The 19,728-nt window shown below is 52.4% G+C and overlaps 7 protein-coding genes across 7 annotated transcripts; 5 read left to right on the top strand and 2 right to left on the bottom strand.

The window, feature by feature from the left end:
• Positions 1 to 156: 156 nt before the first annotated feature.
• On the bottom strand, positions 157 to 1,005 carry PFLUO_LOCUS7672 (V-type proton ATPase subunit c''; the record flags this gene model as incomplete). The annotated part of the gene is made up of 5 exons (XM_073785330.1): positions 157 to 265; positions 327 to 635; positions 697 to 788; positions 838 to 872; positions 948 to 1,005. 5 exons carry the CDS (start codon positions 1,003 to 1,005, stop codon positions 157 to 159), a joined length of 603 nt encoding a protein of 200 aa, XP_073641697.1.
• Positions 1,006 to 1,269: 264 nt separating this feature from the next.
• PFLUO_LOCUS7671 (GTPase Ryh1) lies at positions 1,270 to 2,118 on the top strand (the record flags this gene model as incomplete). Its single annotated transcript, XM_073785329.1, has 5 exons — positions 1,270 to 1,319; positions 1,379 to 1,404; positions 1,455 to 1,543; positions 1,598 to 2,000; positions 2,060 to 2,118. 5 exons carry the CDS (start codon positions 1,270 to 1,272, stop codon positions 2,116 to 2,118), a joined length of 627 nt encoding a protein of 208 aa, XP_073641696.1.
• Positions 2,119 to 3,392: 1,274 nt separating this feature from the next.
• PFLUO_LOCUS7670 (mannosyltransferase) lies at positions 3,393 to 4,859 on the bottom strand (the record flags this gene model as incomplete). Its single annotated transcript, XM_073785328.1, has 1 exon — positions 3,393 to 4,859. The coding sequence occupies one exon, from the start codon at positions 4,857 to 4,859 to the stop codon at positions 3,393 to 3,395; it is 1,467 nt and encodes a 488-aa protein (XP_073641695.1).
• A 2,229-nt stretch (positions 4,860 to 7,088) lies between these two features.
• On the top strand, positions 7,089 to 7,721 carry PFLUO_LOCUS7669 (uncharacterized protein; the record flags this gene model as incomplete). The annotated part of the gene is made up of 1 exon (XM_073785327.1): positions 7,089 to 7,721. One exon carries the CDS (start codon positions 7,089 to 7,091, stop codon positions 7,719 to 7,721), a length of 633 nt encoding a protein of 210 aa, XP_073641694.1.
• A 388-nt stretch (positions 7,722 to 8,109) lies between these two features.
• PFLUO_LOCUS7668 (Sulfite reductase [NADPH] subunit beta) lies at positions 8,110 to 12,824 on the top strand (the record flags this gene model as incomplete). Its single annotated transcript, XM_073785326.1, has 3 exons — positions 8,110 to 8,140; positions 8,203 to 12,734; positions 12,792 to 12,824. 3 exons carry the CDS (start codon positions 8,110 to 8,112, stop codon positions 12,822 to 12,824), a joined length of 4,596 nt encoding a protein of 1,531 aa, XP_073641693.1.
• Positions 12,825 to 13,572: 748 nt separating this feature from the next.
• On the top strand, positions 13,573 to 14,656 carry PFLUO_LOCUS7667 (uncharacterized protein; the record flags this gene model as incomplete). Its single annotated transcript, XM_073785325.1, has 3 exons — positions 13,573 to 14,053; positions 14,112 to 14,380; positions 14,438 to 14,656. 3 exons carry the CDS (start codon positions 13,573 to 13,575, stop codon positions 14,654 to 14,656), a joined length of 969 nt encoding a protein of 322 aa, XP_073641692.1.
• Positions 14,657 to 15,205: 549 nt separating this feature from the next.
• On the top strand, positions 15,206 to 19,320 carry PFLUO_LOCUS7666 (DNA-directed RNA polymerase; the record flags this gene model as incomplete). The annotated part of the gene is made up of 2 exons (XM_073785324.1): positions 15,206 to 16,027; positions 16,090 to 19,320. The coding sequence occupies 2 exons, from the start codon at positions 15,206 to 15,208 to the stop codon at positions 19,318 to 19,320; spliced, it is 4,053 nt and encodes a 1,350-aa protein (XP_073641691.1).
• Between the last annotated feature and the right edge of the window lie 408 nt (positions 19,321 to 19,728).

Genomic DNA, 19,728 nt, shown 5'->3' with positions numbered 1-19,728 from the left:
AGCCAATCATCACAATTCCGGACTGCTCTACATTCCAGACGCCGCAATGCCAATACATATGAAGAAAAAGTCATGAACACGAAGGTGCCAACGAAACCATCCCCGATCCCTTTCCTCCGACAGAACCACAGCACCGCCCTCGATTCAGCCAGCCAGTTAAGCAGCGCCGAAATCCTGCGCCTTACCGGCCACCAAGAGGCCAACAATCAGACCGAACAGGCCGAGCACTGAACTAAAGATCTCAATGACAAGGATTTTGACGAACCTGCGGCGAGGGGAACGAATGGTCAGTCCAGCACAAAAGGGTCACAGAAACAAAAACCTACAGGCTCGGATCGGCCGCATCGGCCAACGCAGCACCGCTGCCATTAATGCCGACGGAGATACCGCAGATCAGATTGCACATGCCGACGGTGATGCCGCCCCAGAAGAGTGCGTAGCCGGTGTAATAATTGCTTGTAGTGTGGAGGGCGTCTTCTGACACGACATTGAGTTTGGCGGAGAACACGATCGCCATGATCACGCCGTAGATGGCCACAACTTCACAGAAAATAATCGAGATCAGGTTCTTGGTGCGGATGCGCGGTGCTTTGACGCCGCCGCCGACGATGGACGATCCGGTGAGGAAGATACCCCTAGAGTAAGGCAGGATGGTCAGAAAGGAACGGAGGATAGAGGGTGAGAATGGGTTCGCACCATGCGGCTCCTATCACAGAGCACCCGATGCACATGGCAATACCGATGTTGGCCCAGGCGTAAGGGGAAACCTCCTCGAGGAAGCGGCCGACCTAGTATTGTCAGTCTGTGCGTTGTCGCTCGCTTCATGTTGGAACGTACATTAAATGCTTCACCCTCCCCGTGGAAGAGCATGTCTAGAGTCCGGCATTGCCATTAGCTGTCACGAACGAACACGACCGCGTTGGTCGGAAGAGGGAATCTCAACGTACACAGGCCAACCACGACCAAGGCCATGGTGGCGCCACCAGCCGGGTAAGCGAGAACCATGGCGACCTCGAGGAATGACGGAAGATCAAGGAGTGGGAGCGTGGATGATCCAATCCAGAGTGTTTGAGGCAGAGAAAGGTCCAGGTGGTGGCTTCCCGTGCCCGGACCGGATTAACCTGTCCGGGCGGTGGCCTACCTTTCCCCAGACTCAAAAGGCCAACAACTCTCACCACTCCGTTGTTGTCTTGTCTGCTCCGAGCCTGTTTGTTCTCTTTTTTGATCCTTGATCTCGGTCCTGATTGCCTCTACGTATTTTCTTCCGCCATGGCTTCCTCGGGCGTCGGGTCGTACTCGAACCCGCTGAAGAAGTTCAAGTACGTGGTCCCATCTTTAGGAGGGGGCTGAATTGAAAACTGCATACTGATCGTTCTAGGTTGGTGTTTCTGGGCGAACAGAGCGGTAGGTACAATGGGATTCGAGAATTGGAAACCTCTGACCTCTCCTTGCAGTTGGCAAAACTTCGTTGATTACGCGATTCATGTACGACTCGTTCGACAACACATACCAGGCCACCATTGGCATCGATTTTTTGTCCAAGGTAATTGATGGCTATCGAAAACGCGAAATCTGCAATCAGGACTGACGATGGCAGACCATGTACCTGGAAGACCGGACCGTCCGCCTCCAACTCTGGGATACCGCCGGCCAGGAACGCTTCCGCTCGCTAATCCCCTCGTACATCCGCGACTCGAGCGTCGCCGTTGTGGTGTACGATATCTCCAACGCCAAGTCGTTTCAAAACACCCGGAAATGGATCGATGACGTGCGTGGGGAGCGTGGCAACGATGTGATCATCGTGCTGGTGGGCAACAAGACCGATCTGAACGACAAGCGGGAAGTCACCACGGCACAGGGCGAGGAGGAGGCCAAGAAGAACGGTCTGATGTTCATCGAAACTAGCGCCAAGGTTGGACACAACGTCAAGCAATTGTTTCGGAGGATAGCTCAGGCTCTGCCTGGAATGGAGGGCGAGGCGAACCGGGGCGAAAGCACCAGTAGGCCAACTCTTACCGATATTCTATTCTCACATGCTGACTTTTTTTTTCAACTGCAGTGATTGATGTGAACATCAACCCCAAGGAAACGACCAACAACGACGGATGCGCCTGCTAAGAGTTCCAGCGCTGCATTTTCTTATATCGTCCATGAGATCCCACCATGTGTTAAGTTGTACATGCTTTTCTCTTCATTTTTTTTTTCTTTTTGCTCCGATGAACAGCGTGTGTCTAGATCTTTCAGAACTCAATTGCGTTTGATTCCTTGAGAGGATGCTGGGCGTTCTTGATTCCTGTTCAATCCGCGTTATGTATATTCTTTTTCCTTCACTTGACTGACTTCCTTCCTTGCTCGCGGTCCTGGCCCTGCTCGTCTCTCTCTGGTGCATGAATAGCTGTTTTACATTCGACGGATGATGGATCTGCTAGTTGTGTATCCGGGATAGTATATGTGATGAGTGGACATACTGGAGGACATGGGTGATAACCAAGCCTGGAAGAAAAACCTGTAGCTTTAATTGCCAACCCTGGACATCTGTTCCTCCTATATATACAACTGCAAGTGTATTCTGGTTAAAGACACCGGCACAGCTCCGACGGTGCATCGGAATGACTTGCCACGGTGGTCACCCTGTTCAACTGTCACGCTCCCTCGGAGGTTCTCTATAGACGAGGGGGCTGACATCTCTAGAGACCACGAGTGCAGCAGAAGGGATCGGGAGATCCAATGCTGTATGATATCATTAACGACGATCAAAGACAGACACTACATGAGATGTCGGTCTTTACTCTACGCTCACTCATCTTTTTATCCCGGTCGAAGAATCCCCATGAACATCATAGAGGCTCACTAGTAGAAGATCGTTAAAGTATGGGAAGGCATAGCTCCAATTATCGGAACAGTTGCAGCCTAGTTCCAGCTTCTGACCTCATAGTCTAGACCGTCACATCAATTGAACGGCGTCCAGTCTCGGCCGTTCCCACCCACCTCTCGCCAACACGAAGTATCCGACATTTGCGGGGTTGGTGGGTCACCCCGGAGAGAGACTCGCGATGATGGAGGACCGGCATCAACATGCCCCGAATAGTTCCTAGTAAGGAAGATCGGTTGTACTTTGTCTCGGGATAGTGCGCATGCAAGGCGTGCTCGGGCCTCCCAGATGCGACACTATGACGCAGTCTCCCCACGGGGAAGGAAAGCGAGCCGTGCCGAGTCGTTGTTCGAGGCAGGTCTATCGAGCGGGGATGCGAGGTGCTTTTTTGGTACCACTGAAAGCGAAACGCCGAGGGATGAAATGCCGAGATTGAGACTACTACGATAGTACACGATGTGAAATGAAAGAGAGTGAAGAAACATCCGAGAGATTAAATTCGCTAGCGACTATACAGGCATCACACACCCCTGGGATCCTCCTGCCCAAACACAGCAGTCCAGTACTTCTTCACATCCTGGCAAACCGCGGTCTGGTTTTCCCAGCTTTTGAATTTATTTTCCAGCGTACATCCTGTCCACAGAATCTCAGCCCAGAACTCCTTCTCAACGTCTCGCCCGAATTCGTTGATCACGGAATCTGGGATCGTCCAGGCCCGCGTATAGCTCCCGTCATCATTGAATGCAGGGTTGACGGCTTGCTGTGTGAATACCGTTGCCGGGTTGAATTTTGGGAAGTTTGCATGAATGAAAAACGGACGTGGCTGCTTCACTCCATTGTCTCCCGCCGCGCGCCAGATTCCTTTCTGCGTCAATTTGTAGTCTTCGATGGGGTTGAATTGAACCATTGCCGACCCGGCTAGACCTCCCTTGGTGCTGTGGCCTATGGCGCAGATGCGCTCGCTGACTTGATAGAACTCCTCTCCTAGCGCTGTTGCGGCGGCCAGGAATGTCTCTTTGTCGCCTTCTCCAGCGGTTCCCTGGGAGAAGAGTCGATAGTAATGTGTCGGTCCCCAGTAGTTATAGTATGTGCTGAGCAGCAGGGTCTTGAGATGAGTTCTCTTTGATATGAGAACCTCGCCGGACTCGGTTGACTGTCGCTTTTCCATTGCGGGGACCTCCTGTGAGGCGATGTGATAGTACAAGGGCGAGGCAGAAGAAGCCCAGAAATCAGGCCAAGTGAGCATTCCCTTTGAATGAAATGGTTCGCGTTCGAATAATGACTCCGGTTTGGCGAGAGGGAATGCATCCGCGTCCAAGAAAAGGATCTCCTCGAACGAAGAAAAGAGCATTGCGAATGGCTTGAATTGGTATTTCTCAATTGGCCTGGAGCCCGACGATGCGTCGAGGACTTCCGAGAGAATGATGCATTTTGCATTCAGTGAAGGTAACACCTTTTTGCATATATGCTCCTCATATTCATCGTGGTTTGCCAGAAAGACTTCAACGGGAAGTCTTGAGCCGGTGCGACGCAACATCCGCAGCGAAATAACTAGAACTGGTAAATATGAACCTCCGGCGGTGCACACCAGACCCCTCGATCCGGGAACATAAGACAAACTCGGCGGGTTTGCGTTTATGGCATCCACAAAGTCAGAGTGTGCTTTCGTCATCCTCAAGACGTCATGAGTTGGCATCTTCAACATGTCCGGTCGAGGGTCAGGGTCCGAAGTCTTATAGCCAGCTGTCTGGGCATTGCCAATTCGTCGAGGCGGAGGGCACTTGGGCTCATGTTCTTCCAAGAGAGGCTGGAACTGGCGCCAAAACTCCGTATGCCCGGTCAGGTTGTAAGCGGGTGCGTGATGCAGCGATCCAATCGAGAAGGCGTATGGTCCCGATCGCCATGACGACAGGTGCCAGAAAGTGAACAGCAGCAGGGCCGACATCATCAAGATGCGGAATCGGCCTGTAACCCTGGTGAGATACATTATGGCTGAATATCGGCGACAAATACGGCAGTGCATTAACAATCAAGTCATCAGATGAACACAATAGTGTTCGAGACGGTGATTTGTTACACCACCTTGGGTCGAGGATGGTGGACTGCCAAGAACATAGGATGATTGGAGTTTATGAAGACTGCCATAATCCGCCTATATAGGAAGGGGCCGCCCTGAAACTACCCCGGGATTCATGTCCGGATTCAAACATCCGCCTTCGTAACGGGGCACTGCTAATGCATACAAACAAACACCCGACCATATGATTTAATGGCAATAGCAATAGTAATACAGCTGGATTGACCGAAAACAGTCACATGAATTACTATTGCAACTAACGGGGATTTTTCCTCTGCAGATTTGACGTGCTGTCTCAGGGATCACCATGTGGCCGGATGCGGAAGGTGGTGGATGGAATGCAGAGAACATTAATACTAGCCCTCAGGTCGATCTACATACCTTCCACTTTATTATTCCTTTCTATGCCGCGTTCATATTGAATTCAGATCTTTTGGATCGTCAGCCTGCAATCGATCCTTTACATGGCTGTCATAGGAAGTACTGGCACAACTCGGATCCTGGGAATACACATATCGAGGACATGATCAGCGAAAAACGAATGAGCCAAACTGCATGGCAGCGAGTTTATGTGGGCGAACATGACGAGCTAGAAGTTACCCAATGGCGAACCGATCTATTGGAACAAGATCTATTGTATTTTCAGAGGTTTTCGAACCCTAGTCAAATTATTGCTATTATTTTTGTCATAAATGCAGAGATGGAGAGGGATAGAAGGAAATTGGAAAAGAAAAGGAATGCTTTCAGACGTTGGAATGCTGTTGGAATGTTGTGTACACTCGTCGGAATGTATGCCGACAGTGGCTCTAAGGCGGAAGAGATAGACACCGCGAGACTAAGCCTGCAGTTTGAGCATCAACATATCAAGATAGTGGTCAAGCTTGAATATTTAAACTTCTCTAAATCATCGCAAGATGCTACACAGCCTACCGAAACCATCCCCGGTAAGTTGGTAACCGGAGGCAAGGAGCAAGAAACTGTTAGGCGCTCGACAGGCAGAAGAACAAGAAAATTCGAACAGACTTGATCTAATGCTTATTCTATTTCTATTTGTGTTTCATGTTGTTTAGCTCGGAATTTTTATTATCACAACGACAGTATGAATCCATCCCGGAACAATATCATGTCTCGCACCCGAATTGCTGCACCCGGAGGTCGGCATTTGAGTGGTGAAACGGGGCACCATGCTGTATGCTTGCATTCGGAAGCCGACTCCAGCTAGGCTTATTTGTACTTAGTTATTTGTTTCGCGCACCAAATCTATCGAGAGGTAATTACACGGTGCACTTAGATGCGGCTCGTGACTGTTGGGACATTCTATTTCCCAATCTCGCGCCGTCTTGAAAGATGGCTTCCAAAAAGCGAGCTGACAACTGGGTCGATGTAAGTGGTTTTGGTCTATGTTCCAATATTTGAATTCGGGACTTATTCGCATCCTAGGGACTCCGTGGGATCGCAGCCCTAATGGTCGTGACCTATCATGTGTGCTCGTGCTTTGCAAATTGGCTGAATTCACCAGCCATGGATGACAAGGGCACTGTATCACTTTTACAGTATCCATTTTTCCGACTCGTGGTCGCCGGTCGGCCCGCCCTTGCGCTCTTCTTTATAATCACTGGCTACGTGAATTCGTTCAGGGCCCTAAAACAGACTCACGAGGGAGATACGCAGGGGGTTCTCACACATCTATCCCGCAGCACCTTTGGCCGAATTGGCCGGCTAATAGTACCTACGAATGCTGCTATAACTTTATCCTGGGTTGTCTGTCAATTGAATGGGCACCGAATCGCAAGGGTTGTTGATTCAGCTTGGATCCAACGGGTGTCTTGTGCTCCAGGGCCTAGCTTCGGATCGTCTGTCGACAAATTGCTTCGAAACCTAACGTTATACTGGCATAATGGCCAGTCTCCATATGACGGCACCCACTGGACGATCCCGTTCTTTCTGCAGGGCTCAATGAGCGTTTATCTAACGCTGCTCGCAACGACTTTCGCTCGACCACGATATACAAAGGGGATCCTCATTTTCCTTTACCTGTTTTCTTGGGCCGGTGGACAATGTGAGTTTCCGACCAATGAGTACACGTACCGGCACTTACACTACTAAACAGCTCTTGTGGAAACCAATATCTACGCAGGCATGTTCCTGGCCGAGCTGAATGCTGAATTTGGACCTCGTGCCACCTCGGTCATGCCCCGGGCTGTGTCAGCGCTCATCATCGTCTTCGGTTTATTTCTCTGTTCAATTCCGGAGGAAAACACGGACTGGATGCCATGGAGCCGAGCCATTGTCTGGTCGGCGAGCATGGTCGTTCCCGCCGGTGGCGAAATCAATCGCTATGTGGTGTCTGCAGGAATGACCGTGGTCATGTATGGAGCGTTCTTTTCTTCCGACGCGAGACGCATTCTCGCCCACCCTGTGATGAACTACCTGGGCCACATCTCATTCCCAGTGTACCTGCTTCACAACACCCTGATCCGGACGGTGTTGACTTGGATGGTCTACCGGCATGACTTCATGATGCAGGGGTTGCACCCGGTGGATGAAAATGGAAATCCCAGATGGCTTGCACAGGGTGGTTTTGTATCATTTTGGACCTCTATTTTGGCGTTCTATGCTTGTCTGCTCTATTCGGCGCATTTGTGGACGATCCATGTCGACCCTCGCTGTGAGAAAGTGGTGGCTTGGATGTCGAACCGGGTGCTCGGCAACGGTGAGGCGTACGCGCCTACGAAGGAAGGTGTGTTGATTGGATCGCCTGTAGCCAAATAGAAGAGAGCAGAGATCTTTTCATGTACGTTACTTGACAGTAGAAGAAGCATCATACTCGGTTAGGTTTAGTTCACTTATCATCCACGCTTACCAATCTCCAACTGACGTGCTCGCGGCCGGGTCACCTGATCCCCCGCACCGGGTGTTTGCATCCCTGTTTGCACTGATGTCGTGCTCGTGGGCCAATGAGCGAGGGGCCGATCGTGATGAGTATGGGCTACCGGAGCAGAAAAAAACCACTGGACTTTTGGGCGAAGAATCATTGTGCTTCCATCATTGTCATCTTTGGGCTTTTGGGACTGCGAGAACTGCTTGCGCCCGTGAAGCAGCCATTGCGATCCTTTCCCATCCCATCCTGTGCTGAAAGCTTCGCAATAACCCCCCCACCATGGCGTCCGTCTCCAGTGCGGGTGAAGCAGGTAAATACTCCCTGTGCGGGATCGCTGGTGTGCAATTGCTAATTGCCTTACCCTCTTACCAGTGGCGAGAATTGCCTACCTGACGAGCGATCTCGTTCTGTCGGTGCAACCCTCGCTTCATGCCGATTCGCTGTTCTCCAAGTCGCTGAAGGCGTTGAAGACCAACAAGGCCACTGCCATTCGCTCAAGAAGAGCCCCAGAAGTGCAAGCCGTGCGCTCCAATGAAGATCCTCTTTTGTCGGCCTTCCACCCCCTCCAGAACGGCGAGACCGTCTCCGTGGTCACCGGCTCATCGATCCTGATCACCTCCGTTCCTCACCTGTACCGCCTTGCCAACTTCCCCGTTGTCATCCACGTCGCTTTGGAGTCATCACCATTCCCGGACTACTCGGTGATCAGCTCGATCCGCCAGTGCGGCTTTACATTTGTGCATTCGGAGACCGTTCAAGAGGCCCAGGACATCGCCATCACCGCCCATGCCCTGGCTCTGAAGTCCGGAAAGGGTGTGATCCACTTCTTTGATCCGGCCAATTCCGCCAAAGATTCCCCCATCTCGGCAGAGAACGTTGATGTTGTGAAGAAGGTGCTCAACTTCAGTGGAAACGCTGCTTCCCACTCTTCTACCGGCTCCCGGACTTTGTACGCCGACTCTGGTCGTGTGGCCACCGTCTCTTCCGATGGCGAGGAACCTTCGCCTGCTGGCCAGGGTGAGGCATCGACCACTCTGGCAGTGCCCTCTCAAGCCCAAACCCCATCTATCAGCGTCGATAATTCGTCCGTTGGCTCTTCCCGGAGAGATAGCAGTGCAGGAAGTGAAGCTGCTAGCTCGACGGCCACGACGATCGATGGCTCTAGTACTCGGTCAGTCAACGCGGCGGATATATTTGCCTGGGCTTCTCAGATTTGGCGGGCTTTGTACCGGGAAGTTGGACGCAGCTACAATGCCATTGAATACACTGGCCCTGCTGAAGCTAAATCGGCCGTTTTTGTGTTCGGCTCTACCGGTGCCTTCGTTGACGCCCTTTCCAAGGCTGAGGCAAACAGTGAACTCGCAAACATTGGTCTTATAACTGCACGCCTGTACCGCCCGTGGGTTGGAGGACAGATTGCCAACTCCATCCCCACCTCGGTTGAGAAGATTGCCGTTCTGGAGCAGGTCCGCAAGACCACCAAATGGGGCCCGTCTTTCATGGATCTGCTGTCCAGCCTAACTCCTTCGTCCGTTCGCGGTCAGAATCTCAAGGTTGTCGGCTACCGTCTGGGCTTTGTTGAGCCTTCTACCGCTGTCCAGGCTCTTCGTGGCATTCTGCAGAATCTGAGCTCCGACAGCCCCATCCAGAACCTCGAGGTTGGAAGCTCCAATGCCCCTACTGTTCAGAGCGCGCTTGAGCAGCCCCGCATTGAGCATGCGTATTTGAAGATTCTGCACCAGCTTTTCGGCGAGCGCCTCTACATTGCGAACCAGCTTGGATCTAAGAATGCTGGTGTCTCGACGACCATTGCTGCCAGCCCTGAGTATGGCTTTGGTTCGCTGCTGGCTCGCATGGAGCATCGCGAGAGATTCGTCCGGGAGGTTGAGGAGGCGTCCAAGTCCAACACTTTCGCCACTGATATTCCCAAGACTTGGCTGTCCCGCTGGGCTCTGAATGCCCGGGATGCCTCCAAGGCCAACAAGCTGGCTCCTGATGTTATTGCGCGCCTCTCCAACGATGGCTCTAAGCTGTCCCGCCAGCTCCTGGAGTCAAAGAAGCTTTTCTTTGATGAATCCGAGTGGTTGATTGGTTCCGACGCCTGGGCGTATGACCTTGGAAACTCTGGTGTTCATCATGTGCTCGCCTCTGGTGCCAATGTCAACATGTTGGTAATCGACTCGCAGCCCTACTCCGAGCGCACTGCTGCCGATCCCACACGCCGCAAGAAGGACATTGGCCTCTACGCCATGAACTTCGGTAATGCCTACGTTGCCTCTGTTGCGGTGTACAGCTCGTACACTCAGGTTCTCCAGGCCATGGCCGAAGCCGAGCAGTTCAAGGGACCTTCGGTCGTTGTCGCCTATCTTCCTTACCACCAGGAGAACGACTCCGCTCTCACGGTCCTTCAAGAAACCAAGAAGGCTGTCGACCTTGGTTACTGGCCCCTCTACCGCTGGAATCCTGCCAATGAGGAGAAGGACGAGCCAAAGTTTGCTCTTGACTCCGAACGCATCAAGCGCGAGCTGGAGGAGTTCCTCAACCGAGACAACCAGCTCACCCAGCTGATGAACCGCCAACCTAAGTTCTCATCCGTGCTCTCCGAGTCTTACGGTACCGAGGTACGCGCCCTGCAGAAGCGCCAAGCGAAGGATTCCTACGAAAAGCTCTTAGAGGGACTCTTCGGTGCTCCTCTTACTATTCTTTTCGCCTCCGACAATGGCAACGCTGAGAATTTGGCCAAGCGTTTGGGCAACCGCGGCCGCACTCGCGGCCTGAAGACTATGGTCATGGCCATGGATGAGTACCCTGTGGAAGATCTGCCGACTGAGGAGAATGTTGTCTTCATCACTAGTACTGCTGGTCAGGGTGAATTCCCGGTGAACGGGCGTGGTCTTTGGGAGGTCATCAAGAACTCTGCTGATCTCGACCTGTCAACCATTAATTACTCCGTGTTCGGTCTGGGTGATAAGCACTACTGGCCACGCAAGCAAGACAGGATTTACTACAACAAGCCCGCCAAGGATCTTGATGCTAGAATTGCTTTCCTCGGTGGTCGCAAGATTGCAGACATTGGCCTCGGTGATGACCAGGATCCCGATGCTTACCAGACTGGATATGCTGAGTGGGAGCCGCTTGTGTGGAAGGCACTGGGTGTGGACAAGGTTGAAGGTCTGCCAGAGGAGCCTGCGCCGCTCACCAACGAAGACATGAAGATCCAGTCCAACTTCCTGCGTGGTACCATTGCCGAGGGTCTTTTGGACGAGACCACTGGTGCTATCTCCGCCAGTGACCAGCAGCTCACCAAGTTCCACGGCACCTACATGCAGGATGACCGTGATGTTCGTGATGAGCGCAAGGCTCAAGGTCTCGAGCCGGCATACAGCTTCATGATCCGTTGCCGTCTTGCTGGTGGTGTTGCTACCCCTCAACAGTGGCTGCAGATGGATGCCATCGCCAGCTCGCATGGTAACGAGACGATGAAGCTCACGACCCGGCAAACCTTCCAGTTCCATGGTGTCATCAAGCGTAACCTCCGTGGCGCGATGCGTGCTATCAACAAGGCTTTGATGACTACCATCGCTGCCTGTGGTGATGTGAACCGTAACGTCATGTGCAGTTCTCTTCCGGAGCTGTCCTACTTCCACCGTGAGACCTACGCTGTCTCCAAGAAGATCAGTGATCACCTTCTCCCCTCGACCACTGCCTACCATGAGATTTGGCTGAAGGATGAGGACGACAAGAAGGTCCTAGTGGCTGGAGATGCCCTTGTCGACTCCGAGCCCCTCTATGGTCCCACCTATCTTCCTCGGAAGTTCAAGATCACCATTGCCATCCCGCCCCACAACGACACTGATGTCTACGCCCACGACATTGGTTTGATCGCCATCAAGGGTGCCGATGGACATCTGGAAGGATTCAACGTTCTGGCCGGTGGTGGTATGGGCTCTACGCACAACAACAAGAAGACGTACCCCCAGACCGGTCGCATGTTTGGATACTTCCCCGCCGACACGGTTCACATAGCCTGCGAGAAGATCATGCTTGTCCAGCGTGATTTCGGTGACCGGAAGAACCGCAAGCATGCTCGTCTGAAGTACACCATCGACGACATGGGTGTTGATGTCTTCCGCGGCAAGGTCGAAGAGCTCCTTCCCGAGGGGATGCGCTTCGCTGAGCCCCGTCCGTTCAAGTTTGCCTCGAACATTGACACCTTCGGATGGCAGAAGGACGAGAAGGGTCTTAACCACTTCACCTTCTTCATCGAGAACGGCCGTATCGAGGATACCGCCGAATTCACCATGCGCGCTGGTCTCCGGGAGGTGGCGGCGCTGGACAAGGGCGAGTTCCGTCTTACTGGTAACCAGCACTTGATCCTGTCCAACATCGCCGACGAGGATCTGCCGGCCGTCAAGGAGGTCATGGCTAAGCACAAGCTGGACAACACCTCCTTCTCCGGCATGCGTTTGTCTTCCTCCGCCTGTGTTGCTTTCCCGACCTGCGGTCTGGCCATGGCCGAGTCCGAGCGCTACCTGCCCGTTCTCATTTCGAAACTTGAGTCGACACTCGAGGAGGTCGGTCTGGCCCGTGAAAGCATTGTCATGCGTATGACCGGTTGCCCCAACGGCTGCGCTCGTCCTTGGTTGGCCGAGGCCGCCTTCGTTGGAAAGGCCTTTGGTGCTTACAACATGTACCTGGGTGGTGGCTACCACGGCCAGCGCCTGAACAAGTTGTATCGCTCCTCGATCAAGGAGGACGAGATCCTTGATATCATGAAGGGTCTTCTCAAGCGCTATGCCCTTGAACGCGACACCGACGGCGAGATTCCTGAGCGTTTCGGTGATTGGTGTATCCGCGCCGGTATCATCAATGAGACTACCGACGGCCAGAACTTCCATGAAGGCGTAAGTCACTCTTCCTAAACCCTTTAAAAATTCAAAACTAACTGTTCTCCTTCACAGGTTGCCGAGGAAGACGAAGAAGACGAGGAATAGAGTATGGAATATCTACTATCTAGCCGGCTCAAGAGCCATTAAAATTTGTTTTTCTTTTTCTGATAATGTCTCATTTGTTTTCATGCCTCTAGACGCGTTGGTCCATGGCGAACGAATTATTACACTCGTGCAAATACTGTTTGTCTCCTTTTGAAATTTGTGTGAACTTTTTGTCTATAGTTTGTGCATGCTTCGTATACTATACGTGGCCACGATTATCTGAGCAATGTAATAAACTTGAAGAAATGAAGGCTCAGTAGCAAGCTCAACTGCACTCAACTATGGGATCGGAGTCTTCAACCCGTACTGCGAAAGTCGCCGTGAAGAAATGCCCTAGTAGGGGGATCTAGCTTATGCAGAGGCGATAATATCCAAGCAGACAGAATACGATCGATCATTTTTACAGTATTGCGTATGCGAAGCTCTTCCTGGTCCTCGCAACGCTCGTCCGGCGGTATCAGATGGAGCTATACGAGACAACAAAGGAGAGCCTTGACTTCAAGCGCGACTTTGGGACACCGTATTCCGACGAGGGTAGGTCTTGCATTTGTGAAATAGTTACCGGAATTATCCAGGAATAACTGGTTGATTCAATTTTAACCTCAGGCCGGAGTTGGTAGTTGGGCTGGCCGTAAATCCGTAATATGAAGCACAAAGGCGGTGAGACAGCCGAATTTCTGCCGCTCAAGAAAAAGACCGACTGATCACTCCGCGACAGAGCAGACCTTCTTCCGTGTCTTGCACAGCCATGGATTCGGACGACGACCCCGTCGTCTCATCTTACGACGTCTTTCTTACAGACTCCGAAGTCTCTCGTTATGTATTTCAATACCTCGACCGCCCCAAAAAGCACCCTTACATCGAGGGGAAGGGCCAGAAGCCCACCGAAATGCGATTGAAGCCCCGGTCCGGCCTCGTGGAGGTCGACATTCCTATTAGCATTCGGCAAAACTACGATATCAACAAAGGAGCACGGTATGGAGAGGCCATGAAGAAGAGCCGTGCCTCTCGTGACGGAGGCGCATACGGAATGGCCGGTGGCTTCAGTTCTGGGAACGCTGCGTCGAGCGGGAGCAGGGTCAAGTCGGAAGGACAGGGGGACATTGAGATTCTGGACAATAAGAAGGTGGTTGACTCTGCGTCGATAATAAAGACCCAGCCACTTGGCGGGCGGATCAAGCCGCCCGAGGAAGGAGATCCGGTCTACATGCTGGCTACATTCAAAGACAGTATGTGCATTCCCTTTTCTCCCAATTTGTGACTGATCATGCTGATTGTCGGACCTAGAAAATCTGCATCTCTCACCCGTCTCCGCAGTTGTGCAATTACATCCCCAGCTTCACCACCAAGATGCGATGGAAGAGATACCCAAGGGCCGAGGCACAAAGACCAAGAAAGACGACGACGAGCGTCCCGCCGAGAGTGAAGCGCGGACAATAGATGTCAAGATCAAGGCCGCAGAAGATGGCGAGCAGACGATGCTTGCAACCAACCTGGACCTGCTCAAGAAAATGCAGGATGAGAAATGGAAATCGTATGAATGGATCGATGCTGAGGTAGGTCTTCTCCTGCTTTTACTCTACCAGAACCCTGTTAACACCACCCGGCTCTAGACGGAGGAAGCTTGGTACACATATGAAAACTACATGACACACCAGCAACCCGAGGATTTGCCACAACTTGAATCGGCGATCCAGGGCGAGGAATACCTAGATGCGATGAGTGCGCCACGAATTGATCCTGCACACCCTGAGATGACTGGCTGGGCCATGAAACAAAATCGACAAAAGCAGAAAGATGGAGTATCCGGGAGTGAAGATGAGGCCGGGTGATTCTTGAGGCCCCAGGAAACATTATATCCTTGATCTGATGTCGATTCACGCTTGAACCCATTGCCTATGACACACCATACTGTACACAATAACTATTATTATTGAACCTGATTTCCAGGTAAATCCATCGAGATTGCCACTGTAGTATGATCCACCAATCACGGCACGCCAAAAATTAACCTGCACGTGACTCTTGCCTCAGGCCGCGAGTTTTTTTCTCCCGCGACTCGCTCCGAGATCTTCCCCTTGTCGATTGTCTCTTCACTTCACCTTTCCTTTCCTTCCCTTTCCTTTCTTTTCCTTTTCATTTTTGCTTCGGTGGACGGCTGCCAGATGTCTGCTGGTTTGACTGACTGAAAGTCGTCTGCAGCCAGGGGAATAAAGGCATTGTATCGGTCGTGTGCCATCCCTTATCGAAGTTTCGTTTTGAGCCCATCTTGCATCTTCGTCGATTACCACCGCGCTCGGCCTTGTTTACTCTGTTAATCGTTTCTTCCTCGATCGGCTCTTTCATTTTCTTTCATCGATTCCATATCCTCGACCGCTGCCATGTTATCACGCATCGCTCGCCGGAAGAACGCGCTCTTCCATCTGCGCAAGGCCCATGCCCAACGTACATTGACTTTTCCCACATCACTACGGTTACAGTCGCATTCGACATGGCAAAGTCCGGTTGTCCCTACGCCGGCTACCTCAACACAGGAACGCCCGCGTCGACCGTCCTTCCAATCCAGTCGCAATCTCGCTACGGCAACCGACCAGTCAGCCATCGGTCAAGCCTCGATTGACAGCCATCCTTTCTCCTCCCCATCCGACTACGACAAAATCAAGCAATGGGCTGATACAATGTTGCAAATGCCTACCGATGAATTTGATCCCTCCTCTCTGATCATCTTGGACGACTATCTACAGACTCGACCGAAGACCGTGAGGAAAATACAGGGCATCGGAGGTGACCAAAGGGAGATGATAGCCAACATGGATGTCTCGTTGAAGGTTGGCCGGTTCGATCGAGCTGCTGCTCTGATCGCCCGTGTGCGTCACTACTTTCCGTTGGGTTCCCCGGAGTATCTCGCTCTTCACAACCGCTATATGAACGCGATGGTGTCGCACATGATTGTCACTCGGCAGCAGCAGATGATTCTGCAGTTGCAAAGATGGTTCGAGATCGAGATGCCCAATGAAGGCGTGCGCCCTGATGCGACGACTTACTCCATTATGATTCGGATGGCCTTGCGCATGTTGTACGGATCCAAGCGTGATAGAACGGTGCGGCGGTACTGGCAGCTAGCCAAGAAAGCGGGTATCGATGAGGAGGATATCGCCGGGATGGAAATTCTCTCGGACCTGGAGTTCGGCGAATTATTCGAGGTATGTCAATCTTTCATCGTTTGTGTGAATCTGGACAGTTTGTTGATTTCGCCACCTAATAGATATGCCCTTCCGAGTTTCCGCATTTCCACAATGGCGAGGTCGAGCACCCAGCCGACGTTGCTGAAGTTTTAGCGACCGAGCAAAAGGGCTTGGGATTGAAGTCCCTGAAGGAGTCTCTCTCATCGTTTTCCAACACATCTTTGTCTGCAATAGAACTTGAAGAGAGGCAGCGCCAGCTTGAGGCTGATACTATCAAGACAGCCTTGAGTCGCTGGCGCAAAGAGTTTGAGGACAGGCAGAAGACCGGCCTGGACGTGAGCGCACGCGGCAAAAGGCTGGGCACATTGATGCATCAGTGGCAATCCAATCTCGCATCGAGGATCAAAGAGGAGCTCAAGATGATCGACAAGGCCGAAATGACAAAAGTCCCGGCGAATAAAGAAGAAAAAGAACGTCAAGACTATGGTGTCTATATGCGGTGCTTGGATCCCGATCAATTGGCAGCGCTGACTATCCTCTCCGTTATTTCTGTGTTCACCGGAACAGGCATTCATGCCGGAGTCAAGCTCTCCTCGATCGCTTCGAACATTGGACAAGAGGTAAATGCCGAGGTGATTGCCGAGACGATTCTCAAGAAACATGCGACTCAAAGCCCTCGGCGCAAGCAAGCAATGAAGCAGCTCCTTTCCCGCCGCAAGCAAAGGGAGGGCGGAATGCGCTGGAAGACATTGGTGCATGGACTGCAAGTTGAAGATGCCACCATCACTTGGCCTTCGGCCGTGACCGTTCGAGTCGGGGCAGCCTTGTTCAGCATGCTCCATGAGGTTGCCAAAGTTCCTGTTCCAACTGAAGACACACAGACCTTCGGGAAGCAGGTCATCCTGCATCCTGCTTTCCAACATTCCTACCAGATCACATGGGGAAGACGCCAGGGTCTGATCCATATGAACAATGATGTTGTCAGTATGCTCACAAGGGAGCCGACAGCGGATTTGCTGGGTCGCCAGCTCCCCATGCTGTGCAAGCCCAAACCATGGACAGGTCAAAAAGAAGGAGGATATTTCCTCTACGAAAATAACATTGTACGATCGACTCCGGGCGAAACTCTGCAACCCGCCTACGTCAGAGCCGCGTTGGAAAATAATGGAATGGCAGAGATCCGAGCCGCCTTGGATGTTCTTGGCAGCACTGGGTGGGCGATCAACACAGAAGTCTTCGACGTTATGCTTGAGGCTTGGAACTCTGGCGAAGCAGTAGGCAAGCTGGCTCCCATTGAGCCTGACTTGCCGATTCCGCCCAAGCCGGATCCCAGCGCAGGCTACGAAGCCGAGAAGAAATGGGATGCTCAAATGCGTATCCTTGAGAATAAAAGATCCGGGTATCACTCAGTCCGATGCTTCCAGAATTTCCAACTGGAGATCGCACGTTCCTATCGCGACGAGACTTTCTATCTTCCACACAATCTGGATTTCCGGGGACGCGCTTATCCGTTGCCTCCTTACCTCAACCAGATGGGAGCCGATAACTCCCGGGCGTTGCTTCTTTTCAGCGAAGCCAAGCCGCTCAGAGCAAGCGGTCTACGATGGTTGAAGATTCAGGTTGCAAACTTAGCTGGATTCGACAAGGCCAGTCTGTCGGAGCGTGAGCAATTCACCATGGACCACTTGGAGGATGTGCTGGACTCGGCCAACAACGGCTTGAATGGCAAAAAATGGTGGCTCAAGGCTGAAGATCCCTGGCAATGTCTGGCATCTTGCATCGAACTGCGCAACGCACTACGCCATCCCGACCCTACCGAATACCCCTCACGTCTCCCAATTCACCAGGATGGTTCATGCAACGGACTTCAGCACTACGCTGCTCTAGGCGGTGATATCGTTGGCGCTCAACAAGTCAACCTCGAACCTAGCGACCGGCCCTCTGATGTTTACACCGGTGTTTCCGAATTTGTAAAAGCGGAAGTCACTCGGGAGGCAGCCGAAGGTCTCCCGATTGCACAACTGCTCGACGGAAAAATCACTCGAAAAGTCGTCAAGCAGACAGTCATGACCAACGTCTATGGTGTGACTTTTATGGGCGCCATGAAACAAGTTCGCCGGCAACTCATCGATCACTACCCTGACATGTCGACTCAAGAGCACAAGGATGGCTCGCTATATATTGCGCGGAAGATTTTCAACGCTCTAGGGTCGATGTTCAACGGGGCCCATGAGATCCAATATTGGCTTGGCGATTGTGCTGCGCGCGCCACAGTGTCCTTGACCCCTGAGCAGATTGATGAACTCATGAGGGAGGCAATGAGCCCGACGGGGGACAATGAAAAGAGAGCCTCTCTTGACCCCACCAAAAAGTTCCGATCCACCGTCGTCTGGACAACCCCGTTAGGCCTGCCCGTGGTCCAGCCTTACCGCACTCGGAAGACCAGGCGCATCAAGAACACGTTGCAAGACATCAACATCATTGACGACTTCTCCGATGATGTCGTGCACAAGCGCAAGCAGCTGCAAGCGTTTCCGCCCAATTATATTCACTCTCTGGACGCCACTCATATGATCCTCTCCGCCAACGCATGCAAGAAGGCTGGTCTCACATTCTCCGCTGTGCACGATTCCTTCTGGACACACGCCAGCGATGTCGATGACATGAACATCCTTTTGCGAGACGCTTTCGTCCGCTTGCACTCCGACGATGTGGTCGGTCGGCTAGCGGCAGAGTTCGACGTGCGGTACGGCAAGAACCTCTATCTGGCGCGGATCGACGTCAACAAGCGGGTTGGTTCCGCTGTGCGCCGGCACCGACTGAACGCGCCAAAGCGCCAGAGTCAGTTGACTGAACTGTTTGACGAGTACCGACGACAGACGCTGCTCCGGTCGGAAGACCCAGAGCAGCAGGCCGAAGGCCGCGCCATGGTGACACCTGCCAGTATTTTCGAGGCAATGGGCGGCTCAGATAAAGATCTTATTATGTCCTCCTCGCTCGGTCAGAGCGCCGTCGGCCACGTCCCGGAGGATATCGATACCACCGGGTTTGATTCGCCCACGCCGTCTTCTCTGATGGACCCTGAGGACCTCAATCTTTCCACTGCGGAGGATCGAATAGAGCTGATGTCAAACCCCCATGTAAACGTGGACGCGGACGCGGACGGTGCGGATCAGGAAGCTCCGAAGCCGAAGAGGAAGCAAAGGAATGTCTACACGTGGATGTGGCTGCCGCTGAAATTTGCGCCGGTCCCTGCCAAAGGAGCTTGGGACTTGAGCCGCATTCGTGACAGCAAGTACTTCTTTTCGTGAAGCTTGTCTCTGCGGTGAAGTATTGCATCATGGCGTTTGTCTGCGACGGTGATTCCCACCTCTTTTACTGTACATCTTTTGTGTGTTTGGGTCTCCCTGGTTGCATTTGCATTTGTATACTATCTCTGGATGACTTCCCAGGGGCAAAAAGAAGCGAAAAAGTCATTATGCATATATATCGGCGATGTACGAATAATAATACCAGCTAGTCTCCCTGATCATTATTTTCCCCTTGGTTGTAGGTAGTTGGATGTTCAGTCTTGCCGGGCCAGATTTAGGCAAAAACGCCAGAACAGCCGGCCGGCGGGTTAGACTGAAGGCCCCTCCTCCCCGCCCGCCCGCATGGCCACCGGCTCCATGCTTTCTGCTGGTGATGACCATGATTATTAGACTAAATACGATTATGGA

Source organism: Penicillium psychrofluorescens (genome assembly GCF_964197705.1).
Source record: "Penicillium psychrofluorescens genome assembly, chromosome: 5".
In the NCBI taxonomy this organism is placed as follows: domain Eukaryota; kingdom Fungi; phylum Ascomycota; class Eurotiomycetes; order Eurotiales; family Aspergillaceae; genus Penicillium; species Penicillium psychrofluorescens.
Note: the sequence above shows the minus strand (reverse complement) of the source record. Positions and strands in the feature narration are given on the sequence as shown.